The sequence below is a fragment of the Musca autumnalis genome, unplaced genomic scaffold (assembly GCF_047663935.1).
Source record: "Musca autumnalis isolate F117 unplaced genomic scaffold, ASM4766393v1 scaffold_4, whole genome shotgun sequence".
Classification (NCBI taxonomy): domain Eukaryota; kingdom Metazoa; phylum Arthropoda; class Insecta; order Diptera; family Muscidae; genus Musca; species Musca autumnalis.
Window position 1 is genome coordinate 63,433,774 of NW_027411977.1, and position 17,964 is coordinate 63,451,737.

Here is a 17,964-nt window from a genome sequence, read left to right on the forward strand (position 1 = left end):
CAAAGCGTTCCTTAACCCCGAAAAGTGGCAAAACTGGAAGCAATTTTTAAGAGAGTGAGAGGGGAGAGAGAGCTAAAATGGCTTTCTCTTCTACCACAGGCTACCAGCAAAATTTCTGCAGGTAGAAAATGGCAGAATTGATTTTTCGACTTTTGTTTGACGATTATTTCACAAAATGGACGAAAACCCGAAGAAAAAGTCGAACACTGAAAACACTAAATTAAAAACTGTGAAATAAAAGACGAAAATTGTTTTTTTTATGTTTTTTTCTGATGTTGCTGCCGGATCTACCATTTTCCGTTCCTTTACTTTTCTGGTAAAAATGTTCATGAGAGAGCAATTTTGAACAATTTTGACACTTTTCTACTTTACCACTCTTACCATTAAAAAAGTAAAGGAACAAAGCTTGTGTGTGAAAGAAACACGTCCAAACTCTTGTGTGTTTTTCAATTTTTTTTGTGTTTTGTAGGAAAAGCAAAGGTAAAATTATTTCGAAAACTAAAGTTCGGGCGTGTTTCATTCGCACACATTCTTCTTTCGACATACAGAAACTGGCTGTAATACATACAAACATTTCGCTAGTTGCCTCGGCACTGTCTGGTAATTTTTTAGACAGTAAACATAGGCATTTTTGAATAAATGGAAACAAAACTATTTCAAATAACAAAAAGACAACAGAATTGGGATGAAACAAAACAAAAACAAAATATGTGAACGGAAAACAAAAATAAATCGACAATTATCATTCATAATTTTACAACCGCTTTTGCATGTCTGGACGCCCACGTCACACAGGCAAGTTTTGGGTTTTTGACAATAAATACATGTACTCAACTGTCCTGTCATGTGTAAACGCAGGGTTAAGGTCTTTTGTATTGTACTGAACAAGGCAAATTTAACAGGTAACCTATTCGTCAAATGGCAACAAAAAACATCTTGTTGTACACTTTAAACGTCAAAATTTGTTTTGATTTTGTATGAAGAATTGTTGTATGTTGTTTACAACAATTTTTTTTTTTACATTTTATGTTCAATCAGCTAGTGTGAGTCGGCTACCTTATTCAATATGCCTTGGTACTGAAGATTAAACATGGTGGTATAATAAGGTGTAACGCCAAAAACAGCTGATCTTCATACCAGTTGTCCAAATGCGTTATTGGGAATAAAATCACATACAAAATGTAAACAAGCAATTCACAGTAATGCATTATTGTGAGCAAATTTGACGTTTGACATGATTTGATGTAACACCTTCTTATTCAACCATGATTCCACCATTCTTTGTACCATGACACAATTACCCATGTAGTGGTATCGTAAAATTTTGAATATGTTATGTCAAAATTTTCTTTACGTTGTTGGGGAAATTACAACAAAAATATTTTTTTATAAAGGGATTTGGCATTTCATATTCGAACAGCTGGCGTGATACCACAACATTGGTAATTGTGCCATGCTTTATACCACAGCCGACCAAGAAGGGGACGCACAAAATTCTCAATATTTGCAACTTTTGACAGTGTGTTAGTAACGTTGTATGCACGCATGCTGCAAAACAAAAACAAATCAAAATATTTGTGTGCTCTTTCGTTGCGTTCGGGTCGTGTGTGAATTGCCGAAAAACTTCGTAACTTTAACAATATCAAAGCACGACATTAGGTGTGTACGATAACCCAATAATTTGTACAAATTCGTACAAATTATAGCTGAATGCTGTTCGATAACAAAATTATCCAGCAAAAGAGAGCGAGTTTGGAGAGATTTTTGGAGAGTTTTGTGACTGAGAACTTGCAAATTTTGCTGGGAAAATTTGTCCCGCAAAAATTTGCAAGTCTGATCAGCTGATTTGAAAACATTTGTTTTGTTTTATTTTTTATTCTTGTTTGGCGAAAACAAAATTAAACATTGAAATATCAAAAAATTAAACATCAAAAGCTGAAAAATATAAAAAAATCATGGAAAACAAGAACATCAAATTGATGCAAAAACTTTTCTTCTTCTTCTTTTTCAAAACAGTTGATTCCTTGCAAGTTTTTACAAATTGTTGTTCGATAACTTTCTGCAATTTTTCTTGCTTGAGAGAGTAAAATTCACTGAGAGAGGTTGCTGGAATTGACTGAGTAATTTTTGCTGGGAATGTTATCGTACACACCTATTGCTTTATACCATGATTTTCTCTATAACCAAAAGTCGAAATAGATTTTTCGACTTTTTAAACCAATAAACGATTAATCGAGAGTCGACTTGTGTATCCCTAGTTTCCATCAGTGTCAAAATATTTGTGCAAAGACCTGCAAAATAATCAAATAATTTTTTTATTATTCAAAACAAAAGTGTAATTTTCTAATTGTATGCTTTTATTGAAAATATTTTAATTCTAAATATTGGAAAACTGGAATAAAAATAATTTTAAATAACAAGGTAATTGAAATATTTAAGTTGCTCGACATTTGTTGGCAATGTATGTACAATTTCTTGTAAAATGAGTTACACCAAGCAAAACCCACCAACACCAACCTAACAAGAAGCCAGCCAACCTACGCAAAAACCCTCAATAAAGTTTGTTTTATCAATATTTTGTGGAAGCAAAGTTGTTAAAGGAAATGTTTTTTGTTTTTGTTCTTTGATAAGGAATCATGGAGATTTTGCTTGTTGTTGGTTGTATTTTGTTTGCATAGGTGTGTTATATTCCATTGTGTCAACAAAAATAATTAACATACATTTGATATAAGGATTTCAGGTCGAGTTTTTTCGCTTTTTCTTTGTTCTTGTTTTGTTTGCAACGCCAATTGTTTCATTTGTAATCAGGTGTAAGTGTAAAATGCTCTAATAAGTGACCACCTATATAAAGTTGGCAGTGACGTCACTGATAATTTAGAACTAGATTTGTGCAGCAAGCAGTTAGTCTAGTCGTTCATAAAATTTAATAGCTGCAATAAGTATAATGCCAAATGTCTGTTAAATATATTGATAAGATTTTAATGCGTTGTTGCTTTTGTATCAGCCAAGTAGTCCTACTTTTATGTCATATTAATTTGAGTAATATCTCTATATTTAGCAATATATTTGAAATATCACTTAAAAATTTTACTGTTTTAATGGATCTCTTGGGGATTTCGTTGCAGGAATTATTTTAATAAAAATTTAAGAGCAAATTTAGTCACAAATAAAATTGTAGATGCTTTTTTTGTGGTTCAGGATATAGTAAACAATGGACTTCCACAACACAATAGTCACTTCCTAAATTGCCTATGATTTTTTGTATGCAACAACTAGGAATACATATGTGACAACAATTTCGTGTAATATCACCAAATTTGTTGCTTCCGCATGAGAAACCATTTGGAGACACATAGTGTATAGGTACATATACAGTTAGTCAACTATATTATTGCAAATGATGAATTTTTAAGAAATTAGAACTTTAATTAGGAATTACTACAAGAAATTCTTTCAATAATGTTTTGCTTTTTGTAAATATCTGTTGATTTACCTGTTAATGACAACATCAAGCCAATAAATCCAGAAATCGGTTGGAAATAACAAAAACAACGGGCAAATAGGATGGGTACCTGGTTTTTGTGGTGTCAACTAAATAATTGCAAAATGAATTAATGTGCAATAAAATAGTGGGGTTTCCCCCGCGATTTGTTGCATTTAAGGATTTTTAAGACTTTTATGGTATGTGGACATGTAGATGCATAATTTTTGATCATAAATTAATTTTTGTGTGTGTGTGTAGCATAGACGGTATATTCGGAAAAAGAGATAGTCAGGTAAACGGTTTCGGAAAATATGCTACATTTGGTCTATTCCAATTATAATAATGGTAAATCCGAAAGAGAAATCCACAAAATCACCTCTCGTAAGCTGAGAAGTGTATACAATATCATATACCGCACCGAGAAAGAAGCCAGGCTCAAACTGAGAGCGTTACATGGCAGGTCCAAAATAGTAACCACACGAATTGGCTGTAGAATGATTAAAGAAATTAACGAAATAGCCCAAAGCAGCACCAGAAAATAGATTTTTCTAATTAAAAATGATTTTGGAGTATGTGTGTCACATGGAAAAGTCAGAAAAGTGCTACATAATAACAAGCACTCATCACGAGTGACTAGGTAAAAACCATTGCCTTCCCATCACAATATAAAGAAACTATTCAGACTTGTTATAGACAACTTTTCACACCATCTTTAGTATTGGGATGGCGTTATATTTTCTGATGAGACTAAAATTATGCTGTAATATCACAATGGACCTCAAAAAGTATTGGGAAAACCCTTGAAAGCCATGGAAAACAAAAATTTAATACATACCGTAAAATTCAAAAAAACTGTCAGTTATGGTATGGGGTTGTATACCAAGCAGTGACGTTGGTAAAATCCTGATTTTGGAAGAAACAATGACATAGGAGATTTATTTAGATGTTTTAAGAAAAGATTTAACCAAAAGCGTCAAGATATTTGGGCCTGTTGGCCCTGAAAATTCAAACAAATTGCAATATAAGTACTACCAAGACAACGACCCTAAGCATAAATCTAATTTATGTAGGACTTGGTTGTCATACAACTGTACCAAAGTCATTTACATCCCGTTCCAGTGTCTAGATATTATCCACATCGAAAATTCATAGGTATAACTGAAGGAAAAAGTCGGGAATAGGTCGCCCACTAACCCGGGGGACTAAATAAAATGCAATAAAGAAGAATGGATAAAAATACCCTTGGAATATGACGTTCCGAAATTTATTTATTAAATTCAGATACGTTTACAAGCTATTTTTGATGCCAAATGTGGGCATACGAAATATTAGAACCAACTTTTCGAAAAATACCGTGAAAGACTGAATAGTTGTGAATTTTGCAATTCTTTAGTTGACAGTGCAAATAATGAGTTGTACTCATTTTTGTTAATTTTAAGAAAATGTTTAGTGAAATTTAGCTACTTTTTATTTTATTATATTAATAAACATGTGTAAGAATTGTATTGTTAACAAAAATATTAATAATGATATTTATTTATACCAATAAAATGATGTTTTATTTAAAATTTTGTAATAATTTTGGTTTTGCAATAATTAAGTTGACTAACTGTATATACATACATATATGTACATATATCTAAATTTCGTCATGATGTTAAATATAAATACCCTCCTAAATTTACCACATGTAATAGGTATTTTATGCTTATAGACGAAATAACATCTTATCAATTTGTAGAATGTTTAGATTGTTTACTTTAATCATTTCATTGTTCACACACTGTTATATATACATAAGTATCACACAAAAATAAATTCAAAGCATTTAGTGATATTTATAAACGTTTTTAATTATAGCATTTTTTATTTTACATTTCAGAGCTAAGTAATCAACTTATTCATAAAAATGGATAACCACAGCGTTCCTCGTTTACCAGGTAAAATATATCCTTTTTTAATAGATAATTGTTGTTAGACTTTTTGCGTGTAAATAATGCTTAATAATGTCCAATTAGAATGGGAATTGCAATTTCTAATTGTACAGTAAAGATACTGCAATTGTGGTAAAATTGAAATGTAAAATAAATCTCATTAAAAAGATTCTTTGCATGTTTAGGTTATCTAAAAATATTAGCCAAAAATGTAGGCATACCCAAAGACAACAAAAATGACTATTTTATTTAAATTCAACTGAGTGGGCTATGCTCTGTTCCGTTGCATACCAGAGTCTTCCAGTTTTTACCACTGATTATTCGAAAAGATTTTCCCTTTGCACCACTTTTGCCATTTTAAAAAGTAAAGGAACATATAAATACATTGCCTTCTACTACAAATATTTATGGGTCAAAGGGGGATTTATAGCACTAACCAGCAAAAATACTCTTAACAAAGTCCTGACTACTTATTTTGTTAGCCAGAATGAACCATTTTATTTTTATACCCTCAGCCTTTAGGCTAAAGAGGGTATTTACAATTTGATACGACCCAAAATGTGCCTCATCGAAATAATGGTTTTAGACCCCAAGTATGTTTGTACGATATCCGTTTCAGACAATTTTGAGTAGATCTAGCAATTTCCGTCTGTCTGTCTGTCTGACTGGCTGGTGCGCACGATAACTCTTGAACGGATCAATCGATTCGGTTCAAATTTTGGGTATCGAAATATTTTGTCCAGATTCGATTTAAGTTCGAAGATGGGCCATATAGGTCCACTCCTTCAAGTACCTCCCCCACAAATGTTCAAAAATTGTCGCAAAATTTGTGCGTACGATAACTCTTGTAGGGAATAACCGATTTGGTCCATACTTTGCACATCGTGTAATTTCTACCAAACTTAGATGATGTTCCAATATGGACTCAATCGGTAAACTCCTTCGAGTACCTCCCACACAAAATTTCGGAAAAGTTCAGTTTAGGACCTGCTCTCGAATCGCCTTGGTTTTTGTTGTAACATCTTGTATTCACTGTCCCCTATACGAAGGTACAAGTTTCCTCAGGGGCAAGCCCATACTTACTGAAAAAATAGCCTGAAAGTTGAAAAACAAACCCTATGACACCGTGTGCAGTGGTTGGAGCGCAAGATAATTCTCGAACGGATCTGCCGATTCGGTCCAAAATTTGGCTTTCGTAATATTTTGTCCAAACTTAGTTCAAGTTCAAAGATGGATTATATCGATCCACTCCTTCCGGTACCTCCCCCACAAAAGTTCGAAAATGTTCGGAAAATTTGTGCATACGATTACTCTTGAAGGGAGTAACCGATTTGGTCCATACTTTGCACAGTATGACATTTCTACCAGACTTAGATGATGTTCTAATATGGACTCAATCGGTAAACTCCGTCGTGTACCTCCCACACAAAATTTCGGAAAAGTTCAGTTTAGGACCTGCTCTCGAATCGCCTTGGTTTTTGTTATAGCATCGTGTATTCACTGTCCCGTATACGAAGGTACAAGTTTCCTCAGGGGCAAGTCCAAACTTACTGAAAAAATAGCCTGAAAGTTGAAAAACAAGCCTTAAGGTCGAAAGACTGGGCATAAGAGAATTGAAATAAATAAAAAAAAAAAAAAAACAAACCCTATGACACCATGTTTATGGGTGGAAGCGCATGATAATTCTCGAACGGATATGCCGATTCCGGCCAAAATTTGGCCTTCTTAATATTGTTTCCAAACTTAGTTTAAGTTCATAGATAAGCCATATCGATCCACTCCTTCAGGTACCTACCCCACAAAAGTTCAAAAATATTCGGAAAAATTGTGCGCACGATAACTCTTGATGGGAGTGACCGATGTGGTCCATACTTTACACATTCAATTTCAATTTATTTCCATTTTATAATGCCCAGTCTTTCAACCTTAGGGCTGTATACTACATTTGAGTTTAAAATAACAAATTGAATGACTTAATATAGTAGCTTAAAAGTAATAAGGAAAGGCTGTTAAACTACTCCAATCAAAATATCTACCAGATATAGATAAGGTTCGAATATGGACTATATTTGTCCACTCCACCCCGTACCTCCCACACAAAATTTTGGATAAGTTCACTTTAAGACCTGCTATTGAATCACTTTGATTTTTGTTGAAGCAACTTACATTCGGTGCCTCAATTACGATGGTAAAAGTTGTTTCAGGGGCAAGTCCATACTTCTTGAGAAAACAGCCCGAAGGGTGTAAAATCCCCTATGGCACCCCATGGTCTATGTCGGTCCATTCCTTTAAGTACCTTTTCAGCAAAATTTTTGAACTTTAATCCTAATCAACATTTTTGTCGGTTCATACGACCAAAATTTTGAAACCCCCTAAATACATAAGTTTTTGTGAAAAAAGTGTTTCAATTTGCACAGCCTGAGGGTATATCTCTGTCGGCAAAGCCGACTGAAACTTTTTTACTTGTTTATTTTATTTTGAGTATTTTTGCTGGATACCAAAAAAGGATATAGACGTATTTTCTGTAAATATTTTTGGAATGATCAAACCAAAGAGAACTTTTATGTGGATTTTTAATTTTTTTGCCTCGAAAAGAGGTCGGTATGCTTGTATTGTGGGTTTAAGGATTTTTAGTACAACCAAAAAGACAAATAAATGAAAATAAGGCATAAATAGAATACTCTCCCACCTGGCGGAAAAATCTGGAAAAATTACCACAGGTAGATCTTGTTGTCCTGATCAAGGGGGGAAGTCCATACTTCCCGAGATATGGGCCCCTGAAGTTCCGAAAATTCCCTTGTTAAAGAAAAAAATTAAATTAAAAATAAAAAATGTTGTTTTCGTGCCCTAAATTGGCTCCTGTCCATAGGAGAAAGTCTTAAATCCCCTGCCGAAGGCCGGCTACTTAGAAAAACTTACAATTAAAAAAAAATTTCAGATTTTTTCCGTCAGCTGGTAGAGTACTCAATTTGTTCCGAAAATAATATTAAAATCGGGCCATATCTCGGGAAGTATGGAATTTCCCCAGATAAAAAATATTTTTGTGTTCAGGACAATAACCCTTATCTGTGATAAAAATGTCAAAGAAATTGCAGGGCTCCATCTTAACACTACTTAACCCAAATTTTTTTTCTTATAAGTAGTAATATTTCGCAAATTCAATAATAGCCGGCTTTCGGCCGGAATTTAATTAAGCTTTTCTCCTATGGGCAGGTGCAAAAGTCGGCTACGCGAATTTAATTATCATATAAATTAGAAGTTTGGGAACTCCATTCCTTTACCGACCCAACGCAGAAAATTATGATACTGCTTTTTATCCCGATTCCAACCATGTATTGCTTTTGTTGCGGAAATGTATACTTCCCGAGATATGGGCCTCCAAAGTTCCACAAAGGCCCTAGTATAAAATGTTGGCAAACAACCGCAGAAAATTAAATTACCACAGATAGTGCTTTCTATCCCGATTCCAACCATGTATTGCTTTTGTTGCGGAAATGACTACTTCCCGAGATATAGACCTCCAAAGTTCCACAACGGCCCTAGTCTAAAATTTTGGCAAATTAGATATTTTTCTCTAAATAGCCGGCCTTGGAATGGGAACAACATTTTCTTTTAAATTACGTATTTTTCTCTAAATAGCCCGGCCTTCGGCCGGTATTTAAGGTGCAAATCTCGGGAATGGGAACAAAATTTTCATATAAATTTAATATTTTTGGAGGCCTATATCTCGGAAAGTATACATATCCTTCAACAAAATAATACAACGTTGAAATCAGTATAAATATCACTATTTGTAGTAACTTTTTAATAATTTTCTGCGGTGGTTTGCCAAAATTTTTGACAAGGGTCTTTGTGGGACTTTTGAGGCCCATATCTTGGGGAGTATACATTTCCGCAACAAAAGCAATACATGGTTGCAATCGGGATAAATAGCACTATCTGTGGTAATTTTTTAATAATTTTCTGTGGTGGTTTGCCAAAATTTTATACTAGGGCCTTTGTGGAAATTTGGATTCCCATATCTTGGGATGTATACATTTCCGCAACAAAAGCAATACATGGTTGGAATCGGGATAAAAACACTATCTGTGGTAATTTTTTCATAATTTACTGAGGTGGGTCGGTAATGGAAAGATAAGCCGAAGTTTGTTCCAATAGCCGGCCTTTTTACGGTGCCTTTGGACTTGCTCGGCTACAAGATATTTTGGAACTGTGCATACCTAAATCCATATATAAAATATATGTTGTTGTATTAAGGACAATGAGATCTACCTATGGTAATATTTCAAAAGAATCGGGAGGTCGCATGTAAATCCGCCTATGCAATGGATTTGTTAATTCAACATTAGAAGAATATGAAAAAGTTAAAAGCATGCCAGAATAATAATAATAACTTTGCCATGGTTAAAAGTTTATAATCGATTTTGATTTTCCTTTGAATTATAACCACTTTAGAGTAAACGATAGCACTCGAACGGATCAGCCGTTTTGGTCCTGAGCATAAGTGAGCCAAAACTACTTTGGTTTGTCGTATTCACACGAAAGTTGCTTATTGCATCAGCGATTGCATCTATGTCAATTCTATTTAAACCTGCTTGACAGGCTTGCTGATCTAGTTGTTCTCTTTTGTAACGTTGGACCTCTCTTTGTAGATCATGAAGATACCTTCTGAAATTCCTTTAGGTCCTATCCACCAAATGGTGATTAGGATGGTTCTCACTGTACAACCGAGCAAGTACTGGAAGTAGGGAGAGCATGCCATTGTGCGGCATCTTCGACTTCTCATGCAGATGGTCCATTGACGACATGAGGAGGCACCTTGTTGCCGTTCTCAGGGCGGTAGTCGAAAGGTTTGAATATTTTTCCATGCGTTGCACTAATATCCGCGGACCACATTGGCGCCGTATAGCTTACCACATATGTGGTCAATAAGGTTTATTTCCCGGCTAGGGAACCTTGTTCCTAGATCTCCGCTTTTCGCAGATAGCTGTGGCATGCACGGAAGACCTGAACATACACTCCGCTCTAATTATCTAGTAGTTATTTGTCGAAATTCTGTTGCCATTGACCAGGATATTCAACTCTGTGCTTATCTCCGCAATCCATGTGGTGAACAGAGTGCCCGTAGATTGGCTGATATTTTCATATTTCTCGCATGGAAATAGCTAACAAGATCGATCAAATCACAAATGATGATTTTACCTATGGAAGGTAAAATCTTCCGCATACCTAACCACCTCAATGACGTCTGAAAGCGGTGGAATACAGGAAAGGTAGAGGTCTAGCGCCACTATCGCTGTCCTGACTGAGTCCACGGCTTGCTCTGATTGATTCCTTGACTAATATATGTTGTCCTCGACTAATATGGGTGTTTACGAAAACCATGCTCATGATCTGAAGCTGGATAGTTATTTCTGAGGTTGAGGAGGAGTCTTCGGTACCGGCAACAAAAGCCAAATCGGCCTGTTCGATTCATCTTTGCAAAATCGATTCAGATTTGGATATAGCTCTCATATATATTTTCACCCGATTTGAAGTAGTTGGTGCACCAATCACGCTATGTGCGTCCAATTTGGATGAGATTTGGAACGTGTGACGGTATTTGCAACAGAAACCAGTTTGACAGTTTATATTGAAATGGGTTCAGATTTGGATGCAGCTCCCATATGTATGTTCCTCCGATTTCATGTATTTGACGCACAAAACACAAAATTAGACGGGCATTTGGATGTAATTTAAAAATCTAATCTAATTTAGAAAATTTTTCTCCAAATTATTAATACTATTTATTGGCCTTGGAGGCTTTAGTATTAAAAATGAATTGAATAAATAACATAAATCGTGGTGGTGTAGGGTATCATATAGTCGGCCCTGTCCGACTTTGATGCTTCCTTACGGATTATCTATCGCTAAGTTTATTTATCAGTCTCATAACATAATCGACTGTATCCTCGAATGCAGAGCGCCATAACTATCTAATACATATTTTAATATAAACAAAAATAAAATCATCGCTTCTCATTATACTACTAAATATTCCCTCTTACATCAGTCTAAAAAAATGTCGCATTTGCCTGATCCCATTATATGTGTTATATGTATGTATGTGTAAATAAATGTTTTAGTTTTGTAACTAAAATTTGGGTCCGAAGTAATAAATAATGCATTTTTGTTTTTTGAACTTGTTTTTTCTTTTAATCAAACCAAACCAAAAAATTGTTGTGTAATATTCTTCTTCTTAACAAAAAAAAAAATCACATAAAATTGCGCAACAAAATTCGATACTAAAACAAAACTTCAATAACAATAATTATAAGGAATTAACAAATTAAAAAGATTAGAATGTAAAGAATATTTAGACTTGCATTAACAGTTAAAAGTGGATATAATGAGTTTCGTGTTAATCATCATCATCTAGGACCCGCTATAAATCCCATAGTAGAAAATTCAGATGAGCCACAACCAAGTCTATCGGATTTACATGATTTTGAACCGAAACTAGAATTCGACGATTCTGAATTGTTGGCTGTGCCATTTCAGCATGCAACACGTAAGTCATGCCCAGTTTAGGCTTAATATATAAATAATCATGATGTATTTATTTTTTTCAATTTAGATGATGTAATGGACGAAGATTTTGTTATTGCCGAAGGTAATATTTTTTCGCTGGGATATTTGCATAGAAACATTATTAAATACCACAGTTTGTTTTGTCACATAAACAGATCCAAATGATGAACCAACTGAAATTGTAAATCCCTTAGAAGATGATTTTGAAGATCAACTGAGAGAAGAAAATGAAAATTTCAGCATTTCACCAAAACGAAAAAACTGCGATTTTTTGGGTACCGACAAACAAGGACGTCACATATTTGGTATATATGCCTCTAGATTTCCAGAAAAATCACAGATGGAAAGTTTCATAAGGTAATTTGAAATACAAAAAATTCATCTTCAATAGCATTTATAAATTTGATGTTACATTCTTTGTTAAGGGATATTATTAAAGAAATCGAACCATATGTTGAAAATGACTACATACTGGTGTATTTTCATCAAGGCCTAAAAGAGGACAACAAACCATCAGCCCAATTTCTGTGGAATTCATATAAAGAACTGGATCGTAATTTTCGCAAGAATTTGAAAAATCTCTACGTTGTTCATCCCACCTGGTTTATACGAGTCATCTGGAATTTCTTTAGTCCATTTATTAGTGAGAAATTCCGTAAGAAGCTTGTTTACATATCGAATTTAGACGAGCTGCGCCAGGCATTGGGTTTATCGAAATTAAAATTACCCGATAATATATGCAATTTTGATGACAGTCTTAATCATCATCATTCAGATAAACCACAGCACAAACAAATGGCTAAAACCGCACAGTTTGGTGTAACGTTGAAATTCATTGTTACGAATAGTCCATGTCTGAATTCAATACCGCCCATTGTACGTAAATGTGTTGATTCATTGTCGATAACTGGAATGATTGATACCGAAGGTATTTTTCGTCGTTCGGGAAATCATTCGGAAATTATTGCACTGAAGGAACGTGTCAATCGTGGTGAAGATGTTGATTTGAAGGACGTTAATGTTCATGTTATAGCCGGTCTATTAAAAAGTTTTCTCAGAGATCTAGCCGAACCGTTGTTAACATTTGAATTGTATGAAGAAATAACAAGTTTTCTGGGTAAGTGTTGATTGATTATAATGTGTTTCGTTTTTGTTACTCAAAATTGTTTTTGTTTTTATTTTTTTGTAGAATGGCCTAAAGAGGACAGATCCCGCAATGTAACACAATTAATAAGAGAGAGACTGCCTGAAGAAAACTATGAATTATTTAAATATTTAGTGGAATTTTTAGTAAGGGTAAGTTAAAACAAAATCCGTTGACTTTGTCGACAGCTAAATCTCTGGACTTAACTGTTCATAAGGGCAAACATTTTAACCCATTTGCACGGGAGTTGTATGAAGGAGTGTTACATCTCGAGATGTATGAACTTCCCTACTGTTGTACTCAATATCATATGGGTTACCGTTTAGGGGTAATTAACACACAAAATGTTCAACTTTTGCGGAGGAGGTACAATGAACCGATTATTAAGATGTACAAAGTTTGGACCAATGTCAGCAAATCTTTTCGATAGCTATCGTGTGAAGCAACCACTTTAGCTGGTCATCGCCAGATTTGTTACGTTTTGGGTCAGTATGGAGTTGATCACGAATATATCGATGTAATCAGGACCACAATACCATCATTGAGTAAAAAATTCTAAGGCAGACAGACGGCAGCGTCAATTTACATTTACAAAATTATACTCAATTTATACTGCATTTATCAATTTTGATATTGCTCTGAGCAACATAAATTGGAATGTGCAGTGAAAATGCTAATGCAGTGGAAATAACAACAAACAAGTAAAAAAGTGTCAGTCGGCTTTGCCGACAGATATATACCCTCAGCCAATGTGAAGTGAAACTTTCACCTACCGACAGATCGAATGTATTTAAGGTCTCTTCAGAATTTTGTGGCCCTTTTTGGACATTTGAACTTACCGACAAAAATGTGGATTAGGAATTAACTGCACTAAGACACAAATGTTGAACTTTTGTAGGGCAGGTACCCTTAGGGAGGACCGATATGGGCCATTATAGAAGTTAAACTAAATTTTGATAAAATATTAGGAGATCCAAAGTTTAGACCAAATTGGTTGTTTTCCCAAGAAATATGGACTTGCCCCTAAAAAAACTTACCGTCGTAATGGAGGTAGCGAATGCAAATCGCTTCAACAAAAATCAAAGTGATTCGAGAGCAGGTCCTAATCTGAACTTATCCGAAATTTTGTGTAGGGGGTACCCGAAGGAGTGGACTGATTGCGACCTATTGGAACCTTATCTAAGTCTGGTAGAAATTTCACGATGTTTATGGACCAAATCGGTTACTACCTTCAAGAGTTATCGTGCACACAAATTTTCCTAACATTTTGGAACATTTGTTGGGGAGGTACCGGAAGGAGTGGACCGATATAGCTCATCTTCGAACTTAAACTAAGTTTGGACAAAATATTACGAAAGCCAAATTTTGGATCGAATCGGTTCATCCGTTCGAGAGTTATCGTGCGCACCAGCCAGACAGACGGACGGACATTGCTAAATCAACTCCAAATTGTCTGAAACACATTTCGTCCAAACATACTTGGGGTCTAAAACCATTATTTCGATGAAGCACATTTTGCCCGTATGAAAGTGTATATACCCTTTATAGCCTAAAGGCTGAGGGTATAAAAAGTTGGCTACCAGCAACCTGCTGATTCTTAAATGCAGATTCTGCCGTCTGTCAGTGGTTTCGTGAAACAAATTTTATTAATTTAGGCGTACTTAGAACGAGTTCTTCAATATAGCAATGTCATTATTTTACTCTAGTATGGAAATCGATCTAGGAACGGATAATTTAACGCAATTTGTTTCACGAAACCACTCTAGTTTGATCTTCGATAAAGTAACGCTGCCATCTGTCTGAGTATAACAATCCTTAAAATGCAGTTAAGCGAAACGTTTTAATTTTTCCGGGGGAAGGACCCAATATAGACCTTCTTGGAACATGATGTACGTTTGGAAGAAACAATTTTGGTTTCCAGAGTTTCGGCCAAATTGAATTTTTGGGGATTTTGTTTTTAAAAGGTTTTGCCCACAAAGAAAATTATATCATTGTAATCATGACTACCTTTGTTAAAAAATCGAAAACTGTTCTAGAACAGACCTTAACTAGGCGTTTACACCAGACAGTTTGTCTTCAAATACAACTCTAATTTACTAACACATACATTTGTCGTTTGTCTCTCAGCTGTCCATCATTTTTTCACAGACACTAATGCTAAGTTTACATTTACGAAATCCACTCGATTTCAACTGTCAATTCCATAGCTCAAACGTCAAATGAAATCTCATCTGGATTTCATTTGACGTTTAACCTATGGATTTGACAGTTGAAATCGAGTGGATTTCGTAAATGTAAACCAAGCATAAGGAAGACAAATTTTTGGCCTTTTTGTAAAAATAAGTGAGATAATAATTGAAATGTGTTGAAAACTAAAGAACATGAACAAAAACAAAATATGAGAACGGAAAACAAAAATAAATCGATGATTTTTATTCAAAATTTTACAACTGTTGTTGCAGTTGTCCGGACGCCTACGTCACACAGGCAAGTTGTGGGATTTTGACAATCAATACATGAAGTCAACTGTCCTGTCATTTGTAAACGCAGGGTAATAAAGTGCACGAACATTTTTGAACCGAAGATTGTGGAGTTTCGACCTCCTCCTCTGAAATTTTATTTTCATTAAAGGACAGATAAAATAAACAATATTTATCATATTTTCATTCTGCAGGTTATGGAATGCGAAGATCTAAATAAGATGACCTCTTCGAATTTGGCCATTGTCTTTGGACCCAACTTTTTATGGTCGGATAAGAAAACAACATCACTGGATGAGATAGCACCAATCAATGCATTCGTTGATTTTGTGTTGCAAAATCAAAAGGACATTTATTTAGTTGATATCAATCAAGGCCCAACACCCCCCATTGGCTGAAAAATCTATTGATTCCGTTTGGGATGTTATTATAGCGGCAATATTTATGTTATGTGTATCGTAAAATAAATTGAAAATTTTAAAAATCTAATTCTAAAAAAAAATCATATATAAAAATCATAACTATAAAATTAACATAATTAAGAATGCTAGTTAACGGAAGGAGATTGGTGTTGAAACATCACATACATTTACATATATATATACAAATAACAAATTTTTAATGTTAAGTGTATATTATATAACTACTTAATGCAAGCATGAAATAACATTTTTGGTTTTCCTAACACTCTTCGCTCTCTATCTTTTTATTTTATATGCGGAAATTTGTATATTGTTAGCAAATGAGCAGACTTACAAAGTTTGTTACATTGTTTTGCCTTTCGAACCAAAACAATTTGAACTTTAAAACATTCCTGCATAAATTTTTCATCTTTACATTTCAATTGTGTGCAACAAATAATTATTGTGCAGTCTTTTTCAAATTGATTTGGTTCAAACACAATGTGTAAACAACAAATACAATATTTTACCATTATTATTATTATTGTATATTTCATTATGAATCTATCTACATATATACTCTTATTTACCAAAGAATGTTTTATTGGAAATTTTGAAAAATGTGTATTGTTGATTTTTTACATTGATGCTGTGTTAACAACTTTTACTAATTTTTTCTTAAATATTATTTATAATTAATGTCACAATTCCAATATGGTGTAGTATTGAATACCACCTATAAAAATATCATGATAATAAGTTTACAAAAAACAGAGCAATTTCCATTTTATATTTTTTCCTTATTTATGTCTTTTTTTCGAACAAAAACCTTACTTTTTAATAAAAATTCTATAAAATTAATAAAAAACTAATTTTTATATAAAATTAACAACGCACACCAAAAACAGAAGTGAAAACATGAATCAAAAACAAAATTAAACAAGTTTTAAACTATGTAAAATAAATGTTAATTATTAAGAATGGAATAAACTGAATATTTTTAATGAATGAAAGAAAATTGGCATTTTTCCTTAAAACAGCCGAAGGCCGGGAATTTAAGAAACATTTACATTTTTAAATAAAATTTTGTTCGTTAGTGCGAAAACTCAACTTGTTCCCAAATTTTTACTATGATAATTTTTCCTAGCCAATCAGAAGCCGGCCATTTTAGCTCGCCCAAATTTGCTGTGCAAAAAGTTTATAAAGAGAAAGCTATTCAGTGCACTTTTGTTTTAAAGAGGAGTGAATATTTTGCAACTTTTTTGATCCACGGGAAAAATTTGCAAAAGTTGTAAAAATTTTAAAAACTTAGTTCTTGTATTTTGCTATCTGCCCAAAACTATCGTTTGTAAAATTGAAACAAATGTTATAACATTCTTTCTATTTAACAGCGAACATACCGCTCTTGCTGCGTCCCAAATTTCGGCTCGAAAGAGCCAATGCAATATGGGACTATGCATAAAGTGAAAAAAGAGTGGCTACCATTGTTAATGGATAAATATGACGCCATACGTCGCGAAAGTCAATTTAAAAACATTTGTTCAAGGCATTTCCGTAATGTTGATATTTCGAAAATAACAAAAAAGGTAATCTATGGCGTTGTCCCAACTTTGCCAGAAATAAGTCTGGTTACTTTCCCAGCAAGAATTGTCCAGCAAGAACTTTCTCAGAGAGTAAGGGGTTTTTATTCTCTTTTGCTAGAAAATTTTAAAAAGTAAACAGACACCTTCCCAGCAAAAACCAGCAAGCAATCAGCTGACTTGCCAAAACAGAACAATTTGTCCGCCAACAAAGGAAGCAAACACGTTGTATTTTATTAAAAATAAAAAAGAAAATGAAACAAAAAAGTATTTTTCCACTTTACAAATTTGTTCTCCATAAAACAATACAATTAGACTATGTTATTTCCACAATAAAATTGTTTTTAATGTTCACAAACATAAATCAACAA

At 33.9% G+C, this 17,964-nt stretch overlaps 1 protein-coding gene across 4 annotated transcripts; it reads left to right on the forward strand.

Annotated features, from left to right (window-relative positions):
* Positions 1–2,214: 2,214 nt before the first annotated feature.
* Positions 2,215–17,031, forward strand: LOC141402225 (rho GTPase-activating protein 68F-like). Of its 4 annotated transcripts, none has more exons than XM_073983095.1 (8): positions 2,215–2,421; positions 5,367–5,424; positions 11,736–11,968; positions 12,035–12,070; positions 12,144–12,345; positions 12,414–13,105; positions 13,178–13,284; positions 15,807–17,031. In XM_073983095.1, exons 4-8 carry the CDS (start codon positions 12,043–12,045, stop codon positions 16,008–16,010), a joined length of 1,233 nt encoding a protein of 410 aa, XP_073839196.1. In that variant the 5' UTR covers positions 2,215–2,421; positions 5,367–5,424; positions 11,736–11,968; positions 12,035–12,042; the 3' UTR covers positions 16,011–17,031. The 4 variants fall into 4 exon arrangements, with proteins under 4 accessions (XP_073839196.1, XP_073839194.1, XP_073839195.1 ...); XM_073983093.1 differs by having other exon boundaries at positions 2,230–2,421; positions 11,837–11,968; XM_073983094.1 differs by lacking the exon at positions 2,215–2,421 and adding an exon at positions 2,475–2,678 and having other exon boundaries at positions 11,837–11,968.
* The last annotated feature ends 933 nt before the right edge of the window (positions 17,032–17,964 follow it).